This window comes from Ornithodoros turicata, chromosome 2 (assembly GCF_037126465.1).
Source record: "Ornithodoros turicata isolate Travis chromosome 2, ASM3712646v1, whole genome shotgun sequence".
NCBI classification, from domain to species: domain Eukaryota; kingdom Metazoa; phylum Arthropoda; class Arachnida; order Ixodida; family Argasidae; genus Ornithodoros; species Ornithodoros turicata.
This window is the reverse complement of record NC_088202.1, coordinates 134912346-134933027: the sequence shown is the minus strand read 5'-3', so window position 1 is coordinate 134933027 and position 20682 is coordinate 134912346. Positions and strand designations below refer to the sequence as shown.

The 20682-nt window shown below is 45.3% G+C and overlaps 1 protein-coding gene across 2 annotated transcripts in view; it reads right to left on the bottom strand.

Annotated features, from left to right (window-relative positions):
* Nucleotides 1-14836, bottom strand: part of LOC135386171 (mucin-2-like) — a 141663-nt gene extending 126827 nt beyond the window's left edge. For both annotated transcript variants that reach the window (XM_064615938.1, XM_064615937.1), the window contains exon 1: nt 14519-14836. In XM_064615938.1, the coding sequence (XP_064472008.1) occupies nt 14519-14594 (76 nt within the window). In that variant the 5' untranslated portion in view covers nt 14595-14836. The remainder of the gene's footprint in view (nt 1-14518) is intronic.
* Nucleotides 14837-20682: the final 5846 nt, after the last annotated feature.

Genomic DNA, 20682 nt, shown 5'->3' with positions numbered 1-20682 from the left:
CGACAGAATGTATTTGCCACACAACGCGTGAAAAACATTGAGACCCTCTATAACGTAAGAGACAACTAGAGAGGGACAGAACATCTCCATATTTTTTCTCCTACCATCATCATCATCATCATCATGAGAGAGGGACAGAGTTCGTGTCCATTTGCTTGGCTGACACTTGCTGGCCCTGCTGTCTTTCATTGTTTAACTATTAAACGGGCGAGTACGGCTTTCTGGGACAATTAACGTAACAGTAAAAGTGTCTCAAAAAGACGTACGCCTCCCGTGTTCAACAAACCAGGAGAGAAAACGATGTCATTCGGGATGATGGGTGGCTAGGAGTGTATTATGAGGTGAAACTCTGTTTTAAGCGTGCTATGACAGGCTAGTATCTTGTTTTATTCGGCAAGCCTATCGAATAATGCGCAGCTTACTGTTTCATGATCACAAGAAGTGCTCCAAAAAGGAATGATTGAAATACACGTCATAAACACTGAAATTGCGTACAAGTACGCGGAAATGTTAACAATTTTATTCTAACGAATCATATGGACTAATATGAGAATAATAGTTTAGCGACATTAGACACTAGCGGTTAACACGGGTGGAGTTCAAATGGATGAAACGGCAGTGATGATTGGAAAGCGCACATACGGGTTAAACAGTAAAGCGTACTTTCTTCTTCTACTCCAATTTGCGCAGAATTCTATAGAAAATATTCTGTAGAATTCTATAGAAATTCTATAGAAATATTCTATAGAATCCCGCAGAAGGACGCAAATTGGAGTAGAATTAGAAAGTACCCTTTACTGTTTAACCCGTATGTGCGCTTTCCAATTATCACTGCCGGTTCATCCATTTGAACTCCACTCGTGCTAACCGCTAGCGTCTAATGTTGCTAAACAAACGCACGCAATTTCACGACTGCAACACTTACACCCACAAGAATTCAGATTAACCTTATACTTTACTGTGAGGACGCAGAAACCGGGGAATTGCTTAGTCTTGGCACCCACAATGCCCTCCCCACCTGATTACTTCGGTGATGGTATACGTAACAAGGCCCTTTCCCCCAAGCGCGCTCGTAATGATACTTCGCACTTTGCTCGCCAGGGTTCCCGTCTCGAGGACAGCAACTTGTTTCCTGTGTTCACTTATGCATGCCCCGTCAGCGTATATCTCCAACATTACTAGCGGCAACATAGTGCCCCCTTATTCTGCCCTACCTACTCGGATCATCTAGCTGCTTGCGTGCGTAATAGAGACCACAACGCTGACCTTCAAGACAACACCCGTGCGCAGCCCGCTACGATTGCTCCAATCAGTTCGATGCCAAAGCATTTACGACCTACATGATACATCATGCATGCGTACACGAAAAGCAGGTTCGAATGCGCCCACACTCGAAGCATCCAATAAGATGATCCCCCCTTCTAGGTTAGTATGCAGGTAAACACTCATATATGGAAGGCGTGAGTTTTCTGTTTCTGACGGTTGGAGCGGATTCGATTATGTTCGTTATTTGCTTGCTCTCTCCAGACTTCGATGTATAACGATTATCAGGTAATCGCTACTAGTTAGGCTGTCCTAATAAAATCAGTTTCAGGGTACCTGTACATGAATACATGGCGCGGGCAGTGTTGTTTATTACACTGCTCCTATAACACTTCCTAAAGTCGTCGCGCGACCCTAAAAGTGTGTAATACGTCGCCGCAGTTCTACATAGTCTAACGCGGAGACAAATTCGTTGTTTTCTTGTCATTGCGCCCGCGTTTCTCGTATGCTTCTCGCGCGAAAATACAAAAAAAAATAGTTGCACGCGATCGAAGCGTTCAGCGACAACGTGTGTGTTCTCATTAAGCAACATAACTACCCTATGAAGTCCCCTTTCACCGACAGCCTGTCTTTTACTGACGATTGGAAGATGGGACGAGACACAATGCTTAACCACATCGCCTCCCAAAATATTCTATTGAAGACTAAAGGATGAAACAAGACATAATGCGCCTCAAAAATACGTGCTATATGTGATGATGATGATGATGACGACGACGGACGGGGAGAAAAAAGAAGGGGCAGGTGGGTCCCGACTAAGTCGGATTGGCTAGCCGAGTACATCAACCCTAGGAAAAGAAAATGAACGGCGGTAGGAGGAAGAGTGCCGTCTATGAAAGAAGACGGAGAGCCATCACAAGAAGCACAACATAGTGTCACAGCCGTCGGTAACAATCTCGAGGCACAACGTAAATACGCAATGTCTCGTAGTCCTAACGTATATAGAAGTCACAAGTCACAATACTTAATGTATTGGAAGTGGAAGTCCTGTCAAAAATAGTTCCCGGAAAAATTTATCGACGCGTTGTGAACTCCACATGGATAAGTCCGGGACGAAATTATATATCTGCACTGTCATAGGGCAATCCCTACACATGCACACAGTTGTCACGCTACTTGTATTGCTACCTAGAGGATGGGACATTCCACACTAAAGACAGTACGCTAGATCGCGAACTATATGCAATTATACTTCTAGAAAAATGACATTTTCTTTTGTATTGTTGACGGCAGAAATTACCTAATGGACGCAGAGAAAAAGATGGTTCTCTGCGACCATTATTCAATTGCTGCCGTCAGCGACAACGAACGGTAAGTTGAAACGTGTCAAAAACGGCGTGCAGAAGTACCGTAAACAGTACAGGTGACCAACCATTTCGTCATCATATGCAGCTTTGACTGAAAGAATTGGTGGCGGCACCATTGCGTTGCTAAACGATTCTGGCCGTGAACATAACACCACGGCGAAAGTGCTTGACTTCCATACCAATCTACATTTTCATGACAAAAAAAATTAATAAGTATCAGAACTTTCACAACATTGCATATCCAGAGCTTTCAGAACTCTGCAATCTGTCATGGAATAAATTACAGGTGTTAACGATGCTCGCACTATGCAGTGTCGTCCTTCCTATAGTTGAGCCGCGAGGTATATTGGGGAACGAGACGCCGAAACAGCTCTTCGATCATTTCCCGATTAATCCACCTGTGATCCCGGATAAGCCGTTGAGATGGCATCCTTGCGTCAAATATCCGACCCTACGACACCTGACGTCTTTTTTACGCCGCCGCGTTCCATCAGGCGGTTTGTTCCTGGTATCAAGTAGGCAAGTAGGCTATGCAGAGAAGGCGCCTAACGCAGGGAAGAACCGTTATGTCGACGGCCAGCAAGAACCAGTTTGACAGGACGGGAATCTCGAAGTGGAACGCTAGCGAGCAAGCTGGCACGCCGCCACGCTGCTTGAAAGCAATAATAAAGCAAATAGTGGGGGATCTGCGATCGAATCAGGGTTAAGATGTCCCTGATCCCTCACTGCTCAGCCTTGAGGATCGCTACCAAAACGGATGTGCTCCGCAATGCGCATCTTTTTGCTTGGCGGCGATTTTTCGTTCCCGTCAAGAGACAGAAATGGACGCTGTATAGAAAGCGGCATTCTTCCTTAGTTGGCACGCGGTGACAAAGCTGAGTGAGGAGGGGTGGAATTCGCGGGGCCTCACCATCTGTGCGACGACATTTATTCGACGCCAAATAATTTAATATTTTTTTTTTAATTTCCGTTTTAATGTGCTTCGTACCAGGTAGTCGGAGATAAGCGGAAAATGAAATATTTGAAATCGTGGTGGGGATTTGGGGCGGTTGTTTGCTGTGACAGAGCCGTGAGCCGTGATTTATTTTCGCAGTAGTGAACATGCGAACGTGAACTAAGGGCTGAAGGGGCCGTGAATTAATTGAATGAATAAATATTGTCCAATGAAACAAGCATTTTTATAATCTGGAATGCCATGGCACGTTACTATAAATCCACGATCTCAACGATTAGATTCCTTTTAGGCTGTTTGGTAGCCAGACCTCGCTTCCACAAGCGTACTGGAATAGCAGACCTAACGTAGAGCTGTGGGCCAACACCTCCATATTTTTCTTCATTTTTTTACTAGCCATCCAACCAACGATTGATTGTACGCCTACTGGAGAAATCTGCATATCAGACTGTGGCGAATTTGCGAGGCAACAAGCCTGAGTCAGTGTTTCATTTTTCATGAGATCATGCCTGATTGCGCGTGAAATTTATGAGGTCTGCATTGGAAGTACCCCAAAATGTTATGCGGCATAAACGAAGCACTGTCAATAAATAAACCGGCAGTTGTTTGTGGGTATCAAACTCCGTTTTCTTATAACGTTTGTTTTGCTTCGGAAAAAAAATGCGAAGGTCGGCTTTGGTTTCTTGTTTAACGAAATTAAAACAATTTTAATTAATAATAATTCGGGGCTTCACGTCGCGAGACAACTGCGACTAAAACAAACAACGACAACAAATACACCATGACAATGAATGAGGAAATTCGCCACCTGAATTGTGACCCAAAGCAACAACAACATATATAAATTAATAATGATGAATGGGGCAATTTGAAGTATAAGTAGCTACTTTTATCGATAAGATTTATTAATTCAGGACCACGTAGCAATTACCGGTTTTATTGACGAATAAAAACGATGTAGCTAGGAAATATAGGTTACTTGTTTTACGTGTTTTTCTCTCTCGGTTCTTTCTGTGCCGGGTTTCAGCACAGCAAATGCTGGTGTTGCGTGTGCCAATAGTCATCGCTATATAGGCGCGGCGCGAACAGTTTATGCAATCAAACAAGTCAAACGCGGTTATGGATACAACCCAGCAATACAATATCAAGTATCGCTACGAGTTCTTGCGACAACCTCAAATCTGACGGCCAACAGCCGTACGTTTATTACCCTGCAGTTATCAACACACATTCCGCCGCTGAAACTTACACCTGCCATACTCAACACAAACAAGCGTTTCACCTGTCAATCCTGCAGCGCCGATGCGGTAACAAAATCACCGCGTAGTACGCGCAGCAATCCGCCTACTCTCCACAAGCTCGACGCAGTTCTAAAACTTCAGCGCCGCGCAGAACACAAAGGCCGTTGAATGATTTCCGACAGAATAACCGCTTTGAACCGTTCCGTCGGGTTATCCGAGTGACTGGCATGCATGGCCGGGATCGAGGTGCGTTAAATGGTTAGAAAGCACTGTTGCACTATAGGCGTAACAGCCCTCAAGTTAGGGTGCATCGGCAACGGCTCAAAAACGTTCAAATTCGTGACAGGGTGCGGCATTATTACGTGATACCACGAGGTTTCGCTTTGCCAGGATGGAATGGCCCAGGTCCAGAATAAGAGTATCACCCTCAGTTGAGGATTTAAGTATACCCTTACGCGAGAGGCCACACCTTGCTTGCGAAGGCCGTGGTAGTTTCACAATAGATCTTTCTTTCCTCACCTCTGTTCGGTTCACAAGGTGAATCTTGTTTTGAAGCTTCCAGTAATAAGCATCGCTCGGCACTTTCGTGTTCAGTGAGTGCAGCACGATTTGGTGAGACGGTCTACTGCGTGAAATGCAGTTTTCATACCAATATGTCACACTTACTCAGATAAGAAAACGACAACTTCATTAGCGCATACTTGGTAGTGAAATGCAGACGTAAGCCGTCTTTATGTTCAATAAATGCTTTGTATCCTCACAAATGTCGTTGATGTACGTCATGTACACATAATATAACAATTGTAATTTGACGCTTATTTTGCAACTTGTTAATGCATTATTACACTAAAATCACACCCTGGTAAAATTACAAGAAAACCTTCGCCACCACACCGAACTTAATGAAGCTGTCAAAAAATGTATCTCAATGATCTCCATCAAGACTGCGGAAAGTTTGCAGTGGTAACATGGCCACGCCTTCGAAATATGATTGTAGAGGTCGGCTTTTAGCATCCATATAGAGCATATCCTAACAGTGTTTAGCTGCCATGCTCATAGTTATCGAAACCAAAAAAAGTTCGAAGAAGCATGTGAATAACAGATCTTAGACAAAAATTCGTAATATAAGTACCGTTAAAACTCGTTAAAATAACGGTGAAAACTAGCTCTACTCTGCCAGCAAAATCGGAGACCTTTCAGCAACGCACCAAATATTTGTCGTTTGAGTTTGAGTTTGATTATAGAAAATAAACGGAAAATATTGAATTCGTCACCTGACGAACTCAAACTCAAAATATTTTTCCGCTATCTACCTTTTCGTCATCACCCAGGTCAGAATAAATCCATAACTTCAAAATCCACGGCCGAAAGGACTTTCCTCTTACTTGCGTGCAGCCCTGCTTCGCGCATCAGAGTACACACAAGGTCAAGGAAGGCCTTCTGCCCGATTCGGCCACGGGAAGCGAACCATGACGCGACATGGGGGAAAGAGCGGCGGAATTTTCTTCTCAAATCCTCACCGACGAACAGACAACCCAAGAACCTTATTAACGGGTGGGAAATAAGCACGGCTGATCCCGATCAGTGAGAACCGCTCAAGTTTCGGAGGATTAAAACGGAGGACGGAGAAGGTGCTCACTTGCTCTTTCCGCAAACATCAAGTTCACCCGAGCGCGTTAGGTCGTGAAAGGTTATACACAGGGCTATAACGTACCGTAATAGATCGACGCGATGCTTCGATGAATATGTATGGAAGGAGGCTGTGCACAATGCGATAAAATCAAGGGCGAGTCGGGAAGGGTGCATCCACATTTTGGGCGAAGTGTTTCTAGCTGAACTCGCCCTTCTGGTCAGGGCAGTCTCCAGATGTAATTTGTAGATACCGCGGAGGAACATAATACCATTGCCACACGTGCACTCTTCAATGGCGATTGAAACCAATCGTCATTGAAGATGCGTGTGGCGCCACCTACGGTGTAACGTGTCGACCTTTTCAGGGGGCGTCGTATCCAATGCTTTTTGCGAAGTTGACATGTTACACGCTTGGTGGCGCCACACGCGTGTTCAATGATCATTGAATTCAAGAATCATTGAAAGCTGCCCGTGTGGCAGGGGTATAAGTAGCGCTTTTCTGTCGTGTTTTAGAAACACGGAAATCCGTAGACTCGCATTTATACTTTATCGTGCGCCGCGTCACGAACTGATCCAATACACATGGACACCGATGGTTTAATTAAGGGTACATTCAGTTAATGGTCGCCCGTTGCACCCAACGATGAGTTCGAACCCGGCCGAGGATGCCAGCAACCTGGTGGGATACGTGTTGGATAGACACACCATCTTCCGCGAGGGACACGAAATACGGAGATTTCGGCACACGTTAACAAACCATCAGGTGGACAAAGTTAGTCCAGAAACCGATCACACTGATCGTACGTCTTTCGAGCAGTAAACCACGAATTGCTATCACCATTACGGCATCACAACGGCAAGCCGGTTTTCGTCACCACCACCATCACCATTCAGCGAATGATGAGATTACGCACGCACATATGAACCTATATCTCAAGATAACCGATGTCAAAGAATATGGCCTAATTCTTACTGTCACGACTTCACTATGGGAAAACAGTTTCGCTTGTGGAGTAGTAAATATGGACACTACAAAAAAAAAAAAAAAAAGAACGGTCTATTTGATGGCGGATAATCATCTTACAACTACTTGATAGCCCTGTAGTGAAGACAGTGGCTTTTGTGCTTGCGGCTCATAATTCATAAATAACCGGGACGTCTATCGGGTATCTGCTAAGCGCTCCGAATCCCCACCTCACCTGCACCTGGCCCTAAACGTCTCTTAAGACTCTTATTTTCGGCTCCCGCAAGATAAATAGAAGCTTCGCATTAATCCCCGACGTAGGGACCGTTTTAAATCCGCTTTCGAGCCATCGTGCGTCGAGAAAAAGAGAAAGGTGACATCCTGGAGATCAATATTGAAAGCAAACGCGCATCAGGATCGGGCTTCTCAGTTGGGTTGCGTTTTTTTTTTTATTCTACCCGGGTAACTCGGGGGTAAAACCCTTACTGGGCGAAAAATCCAGAGTGACGGAAGTGACGTCATAACCTACCGGCGAAAATTCAACTCTCGTCGCTCGAGGGTTACGCTGGGTACCTATTCTCACTGACCCAGCTCAGCAGGTAGGTAGCAGAGGGTTATGACGTCACGCGACGTCAAGTGAGAGTCCCGCGTCTTTTAACTTTCGGATTCCGAGCATATTTCGGTGGCTTTAGCACGACTGCTGTTAGTTGGATGCATGCCTTTTTCTTCCTTCGTCATCATCTTCCCCTTCGTCAAATGCGTCAAGCAGCACAAGTGCCGCAACTTCTACAATCATGTCCTCGTCAAAAACGTCGTCTGCCTCTGCCGCCATGTTCGATGAGACGAGCGTAACTCGTAATGGACGAAGATTTCTAAAGGGAGGTACCTTCCCTCAGGTCACGTGACATCTCACTCAGGACACGTGGTGCGTAACCCGGGGATTACCCGGGTAGAATAAAAAAAACGCACCCTTGGAGAGGTATCCAGTATACTTTTCAGGGTTGCGTTCTGATGGTGGCTTGATATCGAAACTGAATCGAGTTTTAGCAATGGTGAAGCTATGGCATCGCCGATGCACGCAGGTAACCGTGACGAAGACATGGGTGGAGTGTCGCATTTGTTACCGCAGGAGTAATGACAAAATTATAGTTCACGAGTCGAGTCGCATTGCGTTCTCTGTTGCTATGGGGAAGATTCTGCCATGGTAAAATAGAGCGAAGTATAGAAGAGGATAAATTAGGACAAGTGCCTCACCGATGGGCTATTGTTAAAATGCAAGAAATCGTACAGGTTTTACAGAAACGGGCTCCTCTAAACTTACATAGAACAAATATCTGAAATAAACAAAGAAGAAGAAAAAAACATCACTCAAACATTTAGTAACAAGTTTCCGTGCAGAGTCTGTACGAAATCTCGTTATTACATGCTTTATTGGTGCTTCGTTCTTTCTCATTTACTTGAAGTTTTAACACTTCGACCTTCAGATCTGTACGTTTTACAGCCTTACTCCAGTAGCCTGGCATCACGATTAGTGCATGAGTGAGTAAATGAGTGCAAAAACAAACATGGAGAATTGGCTCCATCTAATGATAGACGCCGGCTGCTCCACATCCTTTAGACAGCGAAACTGAATAGCACTTATCACCTATCCATAACATAATGAAGGAAAGAAAGAAAAAGAGATAAAGAAGAAATGAGAACTAAATGTATTCAATGTGTCTTGAATATGAGGAAGTCATGCCCAGGCTATTTAATCTCATTACCAATATTTCAGTGTAGGCTGCGAACATGCATTGCGATTCATAATTGGAAACCACTACTGGTAGTCATGACAGGCAAATTACTTGATAAAAACAATCACGCACGCCAGGAGCGACGGGAAAAATATGACATGCAGTGAGACAAGAATCCACATTTCCAAAACTCGCGCACTTAAGACTCCGCGGCCCCAATAATAATCGCTTGCACCATAAAATATCACGAACGCCGCGCGCAGAAGAAATTACACGAGGAGCCACCATTACAACACTGTTGTTACAATTAACACGATTAAAAAAAGTTTCCCCATTATCTCGCACCTGTTGCAACGCCATTACTTCCCTTCCGAAAAATCCTGCCGGCAGCCTTCACGCGAAAGAGTCGGTGAAGGGGGCGTGGTGCCCGAACGTGCACCCAAGACCGGATACTTCCTTTTGAACGACTTCGTACGGAATAGTATGTTTTCGGGTTAGGACTGTCTCGCAAGTGCCCCCGCTAGGTGACGCCCCTTCACGTAGATTCTGATAGCGTCCAGTTTCCACGATGACCCGCGAGAGATCACGGAGGACCTAACGGCGTGCGTACCAGGCACGCCACAACCGGCATCTGGCGGCATCATTTCAATGCGGCAAGTAGGGCTATTTCGGGTTGGGATTACAGAAGGCAGGAAAGAACTCTCGTTCCGCGACATTTCGCGAATGGGGGGATTATAACGGTCGTGTTGCATGGCAAGCAGCTGTGCCAAGGTCGTGCCTCAGTTTGCATGGGGGTAATTGTCATGCAGGATGATGCGAGGACGTGCCTCGGAATATGCAAGGCGTCGGAGAAGGAGATACTAAGGGCTTCCGGTGTCGAGTGGCATATAACTCACAGGTTAAGTCAACGTGGCTAGTAGTATTGAGTTTCTATTCATCGAACAGATGTGCCAAATGCCCACTTAAATTAAGAGCCTCGGAGCACGGGCACTTAATAACAGAGATCTACAGACGAAAGACGCTTGTTATGGCGTGTTGCTTTATTCTTTATAATTATTGTAGTTCTTTTATGATGCATGAAGGCTCAGAAGAAGCTTTAGTGATATCGTTAGGACGGAAGTAACATGCAGTCTTTTACGTCCATCGTTCCAGAATGAAGAAATGGCAGCCACGTGAAACTCCCAATCATAACCATCAATCATAAAATAAAGTTTTTGTTGTTTTGTAGCTGCCCAGCTTAGTAAGAGACACTATTCAGGCGACAAAACAAACATTTCATTTAGGTTAGCAACTAACATTTTGACGTAGTTGTTCAGCTGTCCACACTTCAGTTCCTACAGTTCACGCAACCCTCATTTATTCACGCTACACTGCAATAGATGATTGTTGCACTGAATGAAAAAATAACAATACTTCTTTGAAAAAAATGATAAGCAATTATGAAGAAAACAAAAACGAAATTTACATCACGTTTTTGCGTGCGGTGGATCGTGCGAGCTACCACTTACTAGAAGAGAGGATGATCCTCCTGTTGATGCTTATGCAGACTTATATATATATATATATATTATTTTTGCAAGTAAAACATCGTTACTTGGTGCCTGGCTTAACCTCTACGTGGTCGCTCCGACGCATCTTCCCACAAAAAAAGAAAGAAGAAAGAAAAAAAAAGGAACAAGAAAAAACCATAGAGCGACAAAAGAAGTCGCTAGAGACTCGCGTGCGCTAAATACGCGAGAACGTCGGTGTCAGCAATCATTTTTCAGGGGTCCTTGCATTCTCACAGACACACTAAAACAAGAAACCAGAAGACGAACTGCTCCGACGTGCGGATAACTCAATGGGACCCTTCGCCAAACTATTATCTTTCGTGTCACACTTATGCAGCACACTGAAAGCTCCACGTGTCTACAACAACGCAACAGTTGGACGGCCAAATTCAAGAGCTTTTCGCTCCTCTTTAACACAGATTTTAAATTGTATACAGCAAGCACAAAGGGCCGTTCATTGCCTGTGTGAAGTGGAATACATTCTCCGGAGTGTGACCTGCAGAGGCGACATGGCTAGCACGCCCAGATTGTGATCTTTAGGTGTGTGTCCGCTGTCACAAAGGTAGCCATTGTGCCGAATGAAGAGAATGCGCCTACCTGCATTGTTTGATGTCAAGAAGACGCTTTCAACGAAGCCGCCCCACTGTACCGTTATGAAAGGTGAGATACAAGAATCGTCTTGCCTTTGAGCACGCAGGCGCCGTAGTACGGCTACCGAGTATAGCTATATAGCTACTATGCGTATTCTCCGTTCATTATGACTCCGTGTTACTGATTTATATTCGTTACCGTCGCGTTGTTCTACGGAAAAGGAAATAATTACAAAACCAAGGTAGAAATTTGGGGTAGTTGGTACATAGCCATGAGTAAAAACTTGCAGCGAAAGAGAGCACGGGACACAACGGTAGAAACACACAACAGCGGGAACTGCAGACTCTCAACTAAAGGATTTATTAACAGTACGTCAGTTAAAAAGGCGCAAGAAAGTATGACACAGATAGCGATAAAGGTAAGGGTAACGTGCTCCAACAAAGCTAGTCTCCTGCAAGATACTCGATCTCGACTGGCAAGTGGGACAAAGAACCTGATAAAGAATACTCATACAAAACCAAGCCGGTTGATATTTCAACTCGCTGTACTCTTGTACAGCTCGGGACAAAAGTTTACGGAACACGGCTCTGGGGTATTTGTTCATTGGAGCGGCCCCCCCTGCTAACTATAAGGAAGAGATAGAATAAGAAACGGGCGACCGGCTATTTTATTCATCTTTCAGCTGCGTGTCCACTGCAGTTTGCTGTTAGGGTGTCGCTCCAATGGAGAAATACGACATCCCGGTGTTCCGTGAACTTTTGTTCCAAGCTGTACGAAAAAACGAACCCCAGATACACAAATCGCGTTAATAGTAGCTTATACAACTAGAACCTCGATCCTAACCGCTAAGGGTACGCTCTAAATATGATGTTATGGTAGGTCGGTCATGTTCGGTAAGAAGACTTATGGCTATTCAACGGTATACGGTGGCGCATCGTCGAATTCAGCCACGTCTCGCTTTCGTTTTCCATTTCACATTTTATTAGCTTAACAATCTGACAAAGGTGAAATACGGCAAAGGCGCACCAACGTTCAGAGCTTCAACTCATGCATAACGCGCAGTCCCACGGAAGTTTTTTTTTTTTTTTTTTTTTGAGGAGTAGGAAGCCGGCACTTGCCTGGCTGACATCTCCTTTTTGTGTGAATAAACATATACCCACCCCCCTCCCCGGAAGTTATTAAACAGCCCAGTTCGGTACGCGTATGTATAAAATAGAATGAGAGGTGTATCCCACAGCTATGAAACGCATAGCACAAGCGCCTTACAAACATTAGCGAAGCTCTACAATACCTCCGAAACCGAAGTAGGGCAATAATGCTACAGCAATTTCGTTCTAAAGGTATTGTTAGTGTCCGGGCGACGGTATTCTGGCGCTGCGACGCACATTTGAAGCTCAGCAGAGCCTTGTCGCAAGGCTTTCCTCGAGACAATACGCGCCCAACGATGTCACAGGAAATCGTTTAAGGATGTACGTTGAGTATATGGTATGCCTGGTACATCCACAACTTGATCTTAGTTGCCCTGTTTAGCTTAACCATGCAGCTTCCTGCATACCACTTATACGTGCACACTTCCAAAGAAGCCACAGGAAGCTATATAGTTAAAGGAAATATCCCAAATCAGATCAAGGAGCGGAGCGGATCGAGCGTGCAACACCCATCGCTTGCGTTTACACGCATGATGATTGTCCATTTCCCCTTATCAATTAATTAGAATATCGTACATTCCTTTCACGTGTCCGTCCTAACGGCTCCAGGCCATTGTTATTGCCTTTAGTAGTGAATCACACCAAGGACGCATAAACCTACTTGTCTGTCGACCTTGCAAGACTCATATACTGCATCAACACATTAAATTTCAATTTGAAAGCGCCGTGACAAAGCGATAAAGTGTTCAAGATCTTCGACAATGCGTGACTGGATTCTTGTTGTTCTTTCACGAACTATCAGTCTCAACCATCGCGATGCAGCCTATCTTCTGAGTTACAGCTCGACAGAGACATTGAACTCGCTGCATTCTAATGCTGTAATCTATGTAGTTAAATGAGAGAACGCCAGAGGCGACGACTACGGCTAAGTCGAGTTCGGTCGCCACCCTATCGCTGGAGATACCAGGCTACGTGAACCAGGGCAGGAAGTCAATACGTGCCTTTCTCGGTAGCGGGGCTGTCTAAGCGTCTATTCTTAAAGGATATTATCGGCACTCTTTAGGCTGAATCGGAGTGACGAAAATATTTAACTCAAGGAAAACTGCTCATTACCATGCCGAGACTGCGTCGTGGCAGTATTTCCTCGACGCCCAAGACGTATAAGTGTCGTGAAAGCACGCTCCCTTTAAGCGTAAGCCACGGGGAGTTTTATAATAGATCGACGCACGTAATTTAGGTAGCCTAGGGTTCCACCCAATGCATCGTTTTGCAGTAGGTCAACCTCAATTCCGCATCCCTGCCATAATTTGCCGGGCTCCGTTACCACACAATGGCGCAGTGAAAGTCGTGCTCTGAAAGGCGGTTTTCGAGGAACGTGCAAATGTCTTTCGCGAGGACACTTTGGCATTTTTCATTTCGTATTGTTGTGGTTACTCTTTCTCTTCCCCTAAATATGTGAGGTGACAATTTAGGAATATGTAAAGTGAGGTCACCACATATTAGGTGATACAAAATGTAGGTCAAATAAAAATTATCTGGAATAAGCACTTTCTCCGATATCTTTGTGTGGAATAGAGTCGGCGCATTTTCTTTAGCATGGAACTGCTCGCGACTTTAGTAACAGAGCAACATGCAACTACTCTAGTGTTTTGTTGTTTTTTTTCTCTCTCAAGGGAACATTTACAGTACAAAACTTGACTTAGATGGAGTTAATCACCCCCTAACCTCAGGACGAGCACACGAATTTCACGTGTGGTCTCTAAGAGTTCATCATAGCATCACTGAACTACTACACAACAGATGTTTTTTACACTTGTGTGTGTGTGTGTGTTACACTTCAGGATTCGGAAAAAAAATTTAGAGTCACAGATCAGTGATAAGTAAGTGCCCGTGAGGTGCAATGTTGCTCCTCACGGTTGGTGCAATGAGGTGGCCAACATTGTACGTCAGCTACAATGCTGCACCTCGGGTTAGCATCACATTATTTCAAGTGCTATCCGTCGCGATGTAGACACACAAGAAACACATCAGCAGGATTTTTTTTTCGACCGCCGTGTCGAAACATCCCCCAACTCACCTTCTGCTAAAAAAAGCAATCCAAACAAGCAGCTCCACACCACAAGTTGGCGTGCTGTAAATCCTTCGTGCCACATGGTGATCAGCAGGCGCCTCGAGCCATCGGCCACAACACACAAGTTTAAAACTCACACACTCCCAGGGACACACACAAATCCAAATCGTTCACGTGCCCATGGCCAGAATCCGAGCTCCTGCTCTTCTTGTAGTCCTAGACCCTTCCCTCCGTCAAGACGTGCTCCTTTGGCTCCCCTCTCCTGAAAGCACTCCTGTATACACACGACCGGTGCACTACCTCCACCGTGCTGGGCTCGAATGATCTCGGAGACCGGTCCACCGGTGCAGCCTCAAGAAACGGGCCAGCCTACGCCGGGCAACCTGTTCCGAACGGTCGTCACGGGCAAGAGGGATCTGAGAGGAGGACGTATTGGCCCGCTTTTGAGTTCTTTCGGTTTCACGTGCTTCCTTCTTGCAGACGACAGACTACGTAGTCACGAGGTCATTGCGTCATCGGTAGTCGACGAGACAGGTGATACTGTCCGCGTGCACCGGTGCCACACTGCTGCGGGGAAGAGTTCACCCGTGAACTCTTCAGCGTCTGATTGCTTGTTTGCATGTTGACTCTGGCGTGGTTGTATGCTCTGGAGGTCGCTAGGGATGTGTGGCAGTACGTACGCAGGGTGTGTCGGTGGGGTGCGTTACGGGTGTCTGAGGGTAAGCACGTGGCGTCGTTGCGCTTTGGAAGCGGACCTGGATCTCAAATCTCGAAAGGTTCCGCACAGACTCGTAACTGCAAGTTTATCGTTGATGTGAGAACAGTCTGCGAACCTCTTACGTCATTAACTTTATAGCCCTTCAGCAAAAGTTATTCAAAAGCGCTATGGTACAAATTTTGAAGGACTGGGAGACAGCTGTCCTGTTCTTCACGGTCCAACATTTCACGTACAAGTCCCTTACCCGGTCATTTGCAACCCTGCACATTTGTAAATATTCATGCTGAAAAAAGCAAGCAACGTTGTTTATGGAGACACGTTTAAATGATGATGATGATGATAGGAGAAAAAATGCCAAAAAAAAAAACCACGGGATAAGCTAATCCAGGTCTGGTAGAGAAAAAATTAAAAAGAAAACGCCTAAAAACACAGATATCGAGTCTAAAACCACTGTGTGGGTACTGATTACTGAGGGATGGTAAACAAATAAATAAATAAAAAATAAAGTAAGCATATCATCCACATGGTTCTTTACCTTGGTTCAAGCCCATAGGTGGAGCGTGAAGATTAGCATATCCTAATGAGGGGTGGGCAGTAAGAGTAATACTTTTTTTTTCTATAATCAAACTCAACCAGTAATACTTTGTATTATTACACTATTCCTGCACTAGTCTGTGGATATTTGTATTATGTATTGTAATACTCATTCTCCGACAGTATTTGTGTATATATTATAAATTTATAATACAAAAAAATAAAGTATTACATGTATTATGAAGGTGTAATACTTTTTGATAGGCCGTAAGTCCGAGCTACAAAGTGCCTCCGGTGTCTTTATCAGTAATTTTCCTGTATCCCGTATATTTTTGGTGACACAAACGGACCCCTATTATTTCATTAGCCAAAATTCTTCAAAAGAGAGTGACCTCAGGACCAGAGGTTATTGGACGCTCTCCTGCATTCCTTTGAGTTCATGGTGCCTAAGGATGAGTAATCACACTCACAAGGCCTTTGTTGTCTGTTGGCAGTCGCAGTTGTCTGGCAGTTGCATCACGGACGGCCACACAATTTTGAACGGCCCATTTTTTATTGCCCAAGCTGCACGAAATCGAGACTGACACAGTGAGAGTTGGCAGTGAACAGTGCTCGAAATTGGTCAGCGCTACCTCATCAGATCATAGAGGTAGTTTCATTCGCCCGCCTTCTTCTTAGACCGAATAGACATGCAGTACAAGATTGTCCCTTTGAGAACATGTTAAAATGTAACAGCCTCAAACAAAATGTGATTGGAGTATGACGGTCTGAATGAGCGCTGCGCAAATTGTGTATATTTCTGCTTTTTCCCTCTTGAGAACCCGCGATTTTTGTATCAATAATGTATTACCAGTATTACTCGAGTAATACACATTAGTATAATTTATTATCACACTTCAAAATCAAAGTGTATTAGTATTATAATACAAAATATGAGTATTACTGCCCATCCCTGGCATCTTTGTAACGCGAAAGTACCATACAAAGTAATTTCGTACAGATAGATGAAACAATGATGAACGGTACACGCAGGTGTATGAGGTCTAACGTGTATGCGACAGCACGGCTAAGCGTTCATACGGAACCTCCTGCAGTTGATGGTTCAGATTACACACGTTATCGTTCCAAGTGATTCCGCAGGAATGAGTAAAGGGGCTCAAGACTTCATAACTCTTTTTTCGTGATTAATTTATCTTTTACTGGCATAAGGACACCAACGATCTTCTTCTGACAAGCACAGGCTCTCAAGAACGTCCAAACACAATTGGTTGCTTTACCGTGTTACATGAAATCCGTTAGGATGGGCAGCCCTTTCACCATCACCACCACCACCGTTAGGATGGGCTGCATAGCGAATTTGTTCCGTTAGATATTTTATTTGACTATAAAAGTAGCCTGCTTTTTTTCCTGACTCTCCACTGCACAGGGTACCGCCAAGCATATCCTGCGATGGGAGGACGTTAATTATACCCTCAAGGGCATGGTTCCTCAGCTCAGAGGACTACGTGTGATATGTAACAAGAATATACAACAACAACAACTTTATTTGTAAGAAGATGAATGGGGAGTTTCATCGGCAACGTGTACAATGCGTCAGCATTGCTATGGTTCCGCGCGCAATGGTGTTGGGGCGTAAAGTCGTACTTTTGTAACGTCTGAATCCATCGCGCGACTTATCCTCAAGGGTTGCGGAAGGTGAGCAGCCCCTGTAGTGCAGCGTGATCAGACCTGAGTGTGAAGTGGCGCCCATAAAGGTAATGATGGAGAAGTACTGATTTGACAACGGCCAACAATTCTTTCCACGTCACAGAATAGTTCTTCTCCGGTTTCTGAAGTGCTCGTCTGAAGCATGCCACCATCTTCTGCTCGCCATCCTGCGACAAGACGGTCCCTATGCCGGTCTGGCTAGCGTCAGTGTTCAAGATAAAAATGGGGCGTCTGGCACGGGGAACGAAAGTCCAGCTGGCTTCGTTAGACAGGATTTCAGAGCAATGAATGTTTCGTTGCAATTAGGTGCCCAATGAAAGGTACGTGCCTTGTTGAGCAACTAATAGGGAGGATCACCTAATTCCGCGAAGTAAGAAACGAAACGACGATAATAAGAGCACAATCCCAGAAACTTCTGAGGGCGGGCTTGTCTGTTGGCACAGGCCAAGACTCGATGCATTCAACTTTCGCTGCGTCAGCTTGCACTCAAGCTGGTGAAACACGGTGTCCCAGGTAGACGAAGGGAGGCTTGAGAAACTTGCACTTTTGAGCTTCAGATGTACGTAGTCTCTGAAACCCTCGCCGCAAGCGATCTATGTGCTCATCCAATGTCCTGCTGTGTACGATGATGTCGTCAATATACTATACCAGGCAGACGTCTGGAGATAGTCCAGACAAGGCATCTATGACTTGAAAACCCGAGACGAGGTAGGGACGATAACAGACAAACACAAACACTGTTATCGTCCCTACCCCGTCTCGGGTTTTCAAGTCATGGATCGTCACCACCAGCTCGCTTGCTACCTAACTTTCCTTTCCTTTCAGACAAGACAGTCTCCACGAGTCGCTGGAACGTCGCAGGCGCGTTGCGTAAGCCGAATAGTATACAGTCCTCGGCCAGTGGTGAATGTCGTCTTCTCCATGGAGAAGCACGTCGCACCTACCAACGCATGTAACGTGTCATCAAGGCGGGGCGGCAGATAAGACTCCTTCTTCGTAATTTCATTTAGGCCCGGAAGTCCACACAACATCGTGTGGAACCGTCCTTCTTCTTGACGAGACAGTGTACTCGCACTGCTCAACGGAAACGACGGCGGTGGATAAATTTCATGACGGGCAGGCTCTTGAGGCTGACGTGCCATTGCAGGTAACTCCGTCCGCATTCGCTCTATCAGGCTGCGCGTGTTCTCCTGCAGTGGAGTCCGTAATTGGTCCAGTGGAGCATCGTCAGGAGGAGGCTGCCTCCGTCCGCGTGGGGGCATTGCGGAATGAAATCAGCTCGCTTGCCTCTTAGCCATCTTTTCATTGTCTTGGCCCCCTTGTATTCGTAGCTCGAGCTATAGTGCTTCTTTTGTTGATGCCAGTACAGCTACACACAGAAATACAGCTACACAGTAGGCTACACAGCCACACAGAAATTAAGATCCTCTGCAAATAACTTATTCTGGTACGTGCAACCCGCAGCAATAGCGAATGCATCAATATTGTTACAAGCTCGCAGGGAGGGGTTCGAAGCCCGATCTGTCCAGACACAATTCTGTTCGCACCAGCGCACGTGTTCATGCACGGAGCAATAGCCTCTTCTTTGTCCACCGGGACAATATTATTGTTTGACGTGTTTCAATGCGCAAGGTGTCATAAGGGAACTAAAGCATTATTTTCGCCTTCACGCGTTCATCCATCTATTTTCATCTGCATGCGCCCTTTTCTGTATTCCATATTTTCTCATTCTAAACAGTAGACCAACATGCACCCGGCTTTACAGGCTAGGCAGTTTTTCGAATAAGGTTTACATGCGCATATATAGGCCTCCAGGGAAATAAGGAGTCGTCACTCGACATTGCGCAAAACGCTGTTTAGGTCCTGGGCATGCGAAATGACTGATCCTTATTCCTTCAGGATTCCAAAGCACTTGGGCACCCTATTTTAGAACTGTTTACGGAATTTGGCGTGTGGTCTGGCGCACTGTTTGCAGCTTTACTGGATGGGGTACTGCGCCGTTGTAGAGTGTACTACAGACTGAGAGGTGACCCGGGTTCAAGCGCCGGCATCGGCTGTGTTGTCTGGGTGTTTTCCGTAGCACCATATAGGAACAGTCCGGGGTAGTTGGTACCAGCTCATGATTTGATTCACATCCAGTAAGAAGACAAGGACGAGTGTCAGAGGGGTTCGGAAGTGAATGTCCTTGAATGTCCTTGATTTTGATATTTGTGACCTTTGTTATTTAATAAGTGTTGTTGCCTGTGGTTAGGCTTTAGTTGAGAGCCTGCCGTAGTCCTGTTCTCTTCGTTTTAACACTCGTCATTATCTTCTTGCTGCAGTGCGTCGAACCACGTGTTTTCCCTGGATTTTCCTCAGACGCTGTAAGGCAAATGTCGGCAGAGTTCTCCGAGACGCACGGTCGTCCCGCCGAGCAACATGCCGCCACACAGGCAGGCAGATGGGGGGGATGGCACTGCTTGCCGGAGTAGGCCACGCTCAGCCTGTCAGTGCGTCCTGGGCCGACTTCACAGGGATCTGTGCCGACAGTTGTATTAAAACTTAAACGTCTGAAGAAAATCCAGGGAAACCACCCAGACGCCCGAATTCGAACCCGGGACACGTTCGGAAGGGCGGGGGGAGGGAGAGGGGGTAATGTGGAAACTGGCTTGCCGTTGTTGGCCACACGCCAGTGGGCATCGTCACGACACGTTCGGTAATAACATGCCACCCACCCACCAACCAACCGACTGATGCAGAGATACAAAGATACAAAGAAAAGCATTTTTTTGTGTTTAGTAAATTTTCTTGATATGACTCACCGTCATAATTAACTATTGGATGCGTTGGGGTTCTCACATTATCTCATAGAGTAAGGGTTCAGCGTTTAAAAACACTATTGTCAATTTTGAATCATCAGACATGCATCAATCCTTCGTTATATATCAACATGGCGCGTAGAAGTAGCTCTCTCAACAAATATACTAAACACATTGAATAGTGCCGCTTTCGATCTAACTGTTTAACAAATTGACTTTTTTTTTTCAACTTTGATTACTTATTGAAATTCATTACCACAAGAAGCTGTTGAATATGAATCTTTGTCCTCTTCAATCGCTTTATACTGGAGAGTTCTTGCGCTTAGCGTTTAATATCAGTTGTTTGATTCGTAGTGTCACGTGAATGAAGTTGTGCCTGTTTTTTGTACTGTTTATTGCCCCTCCTTCTACGG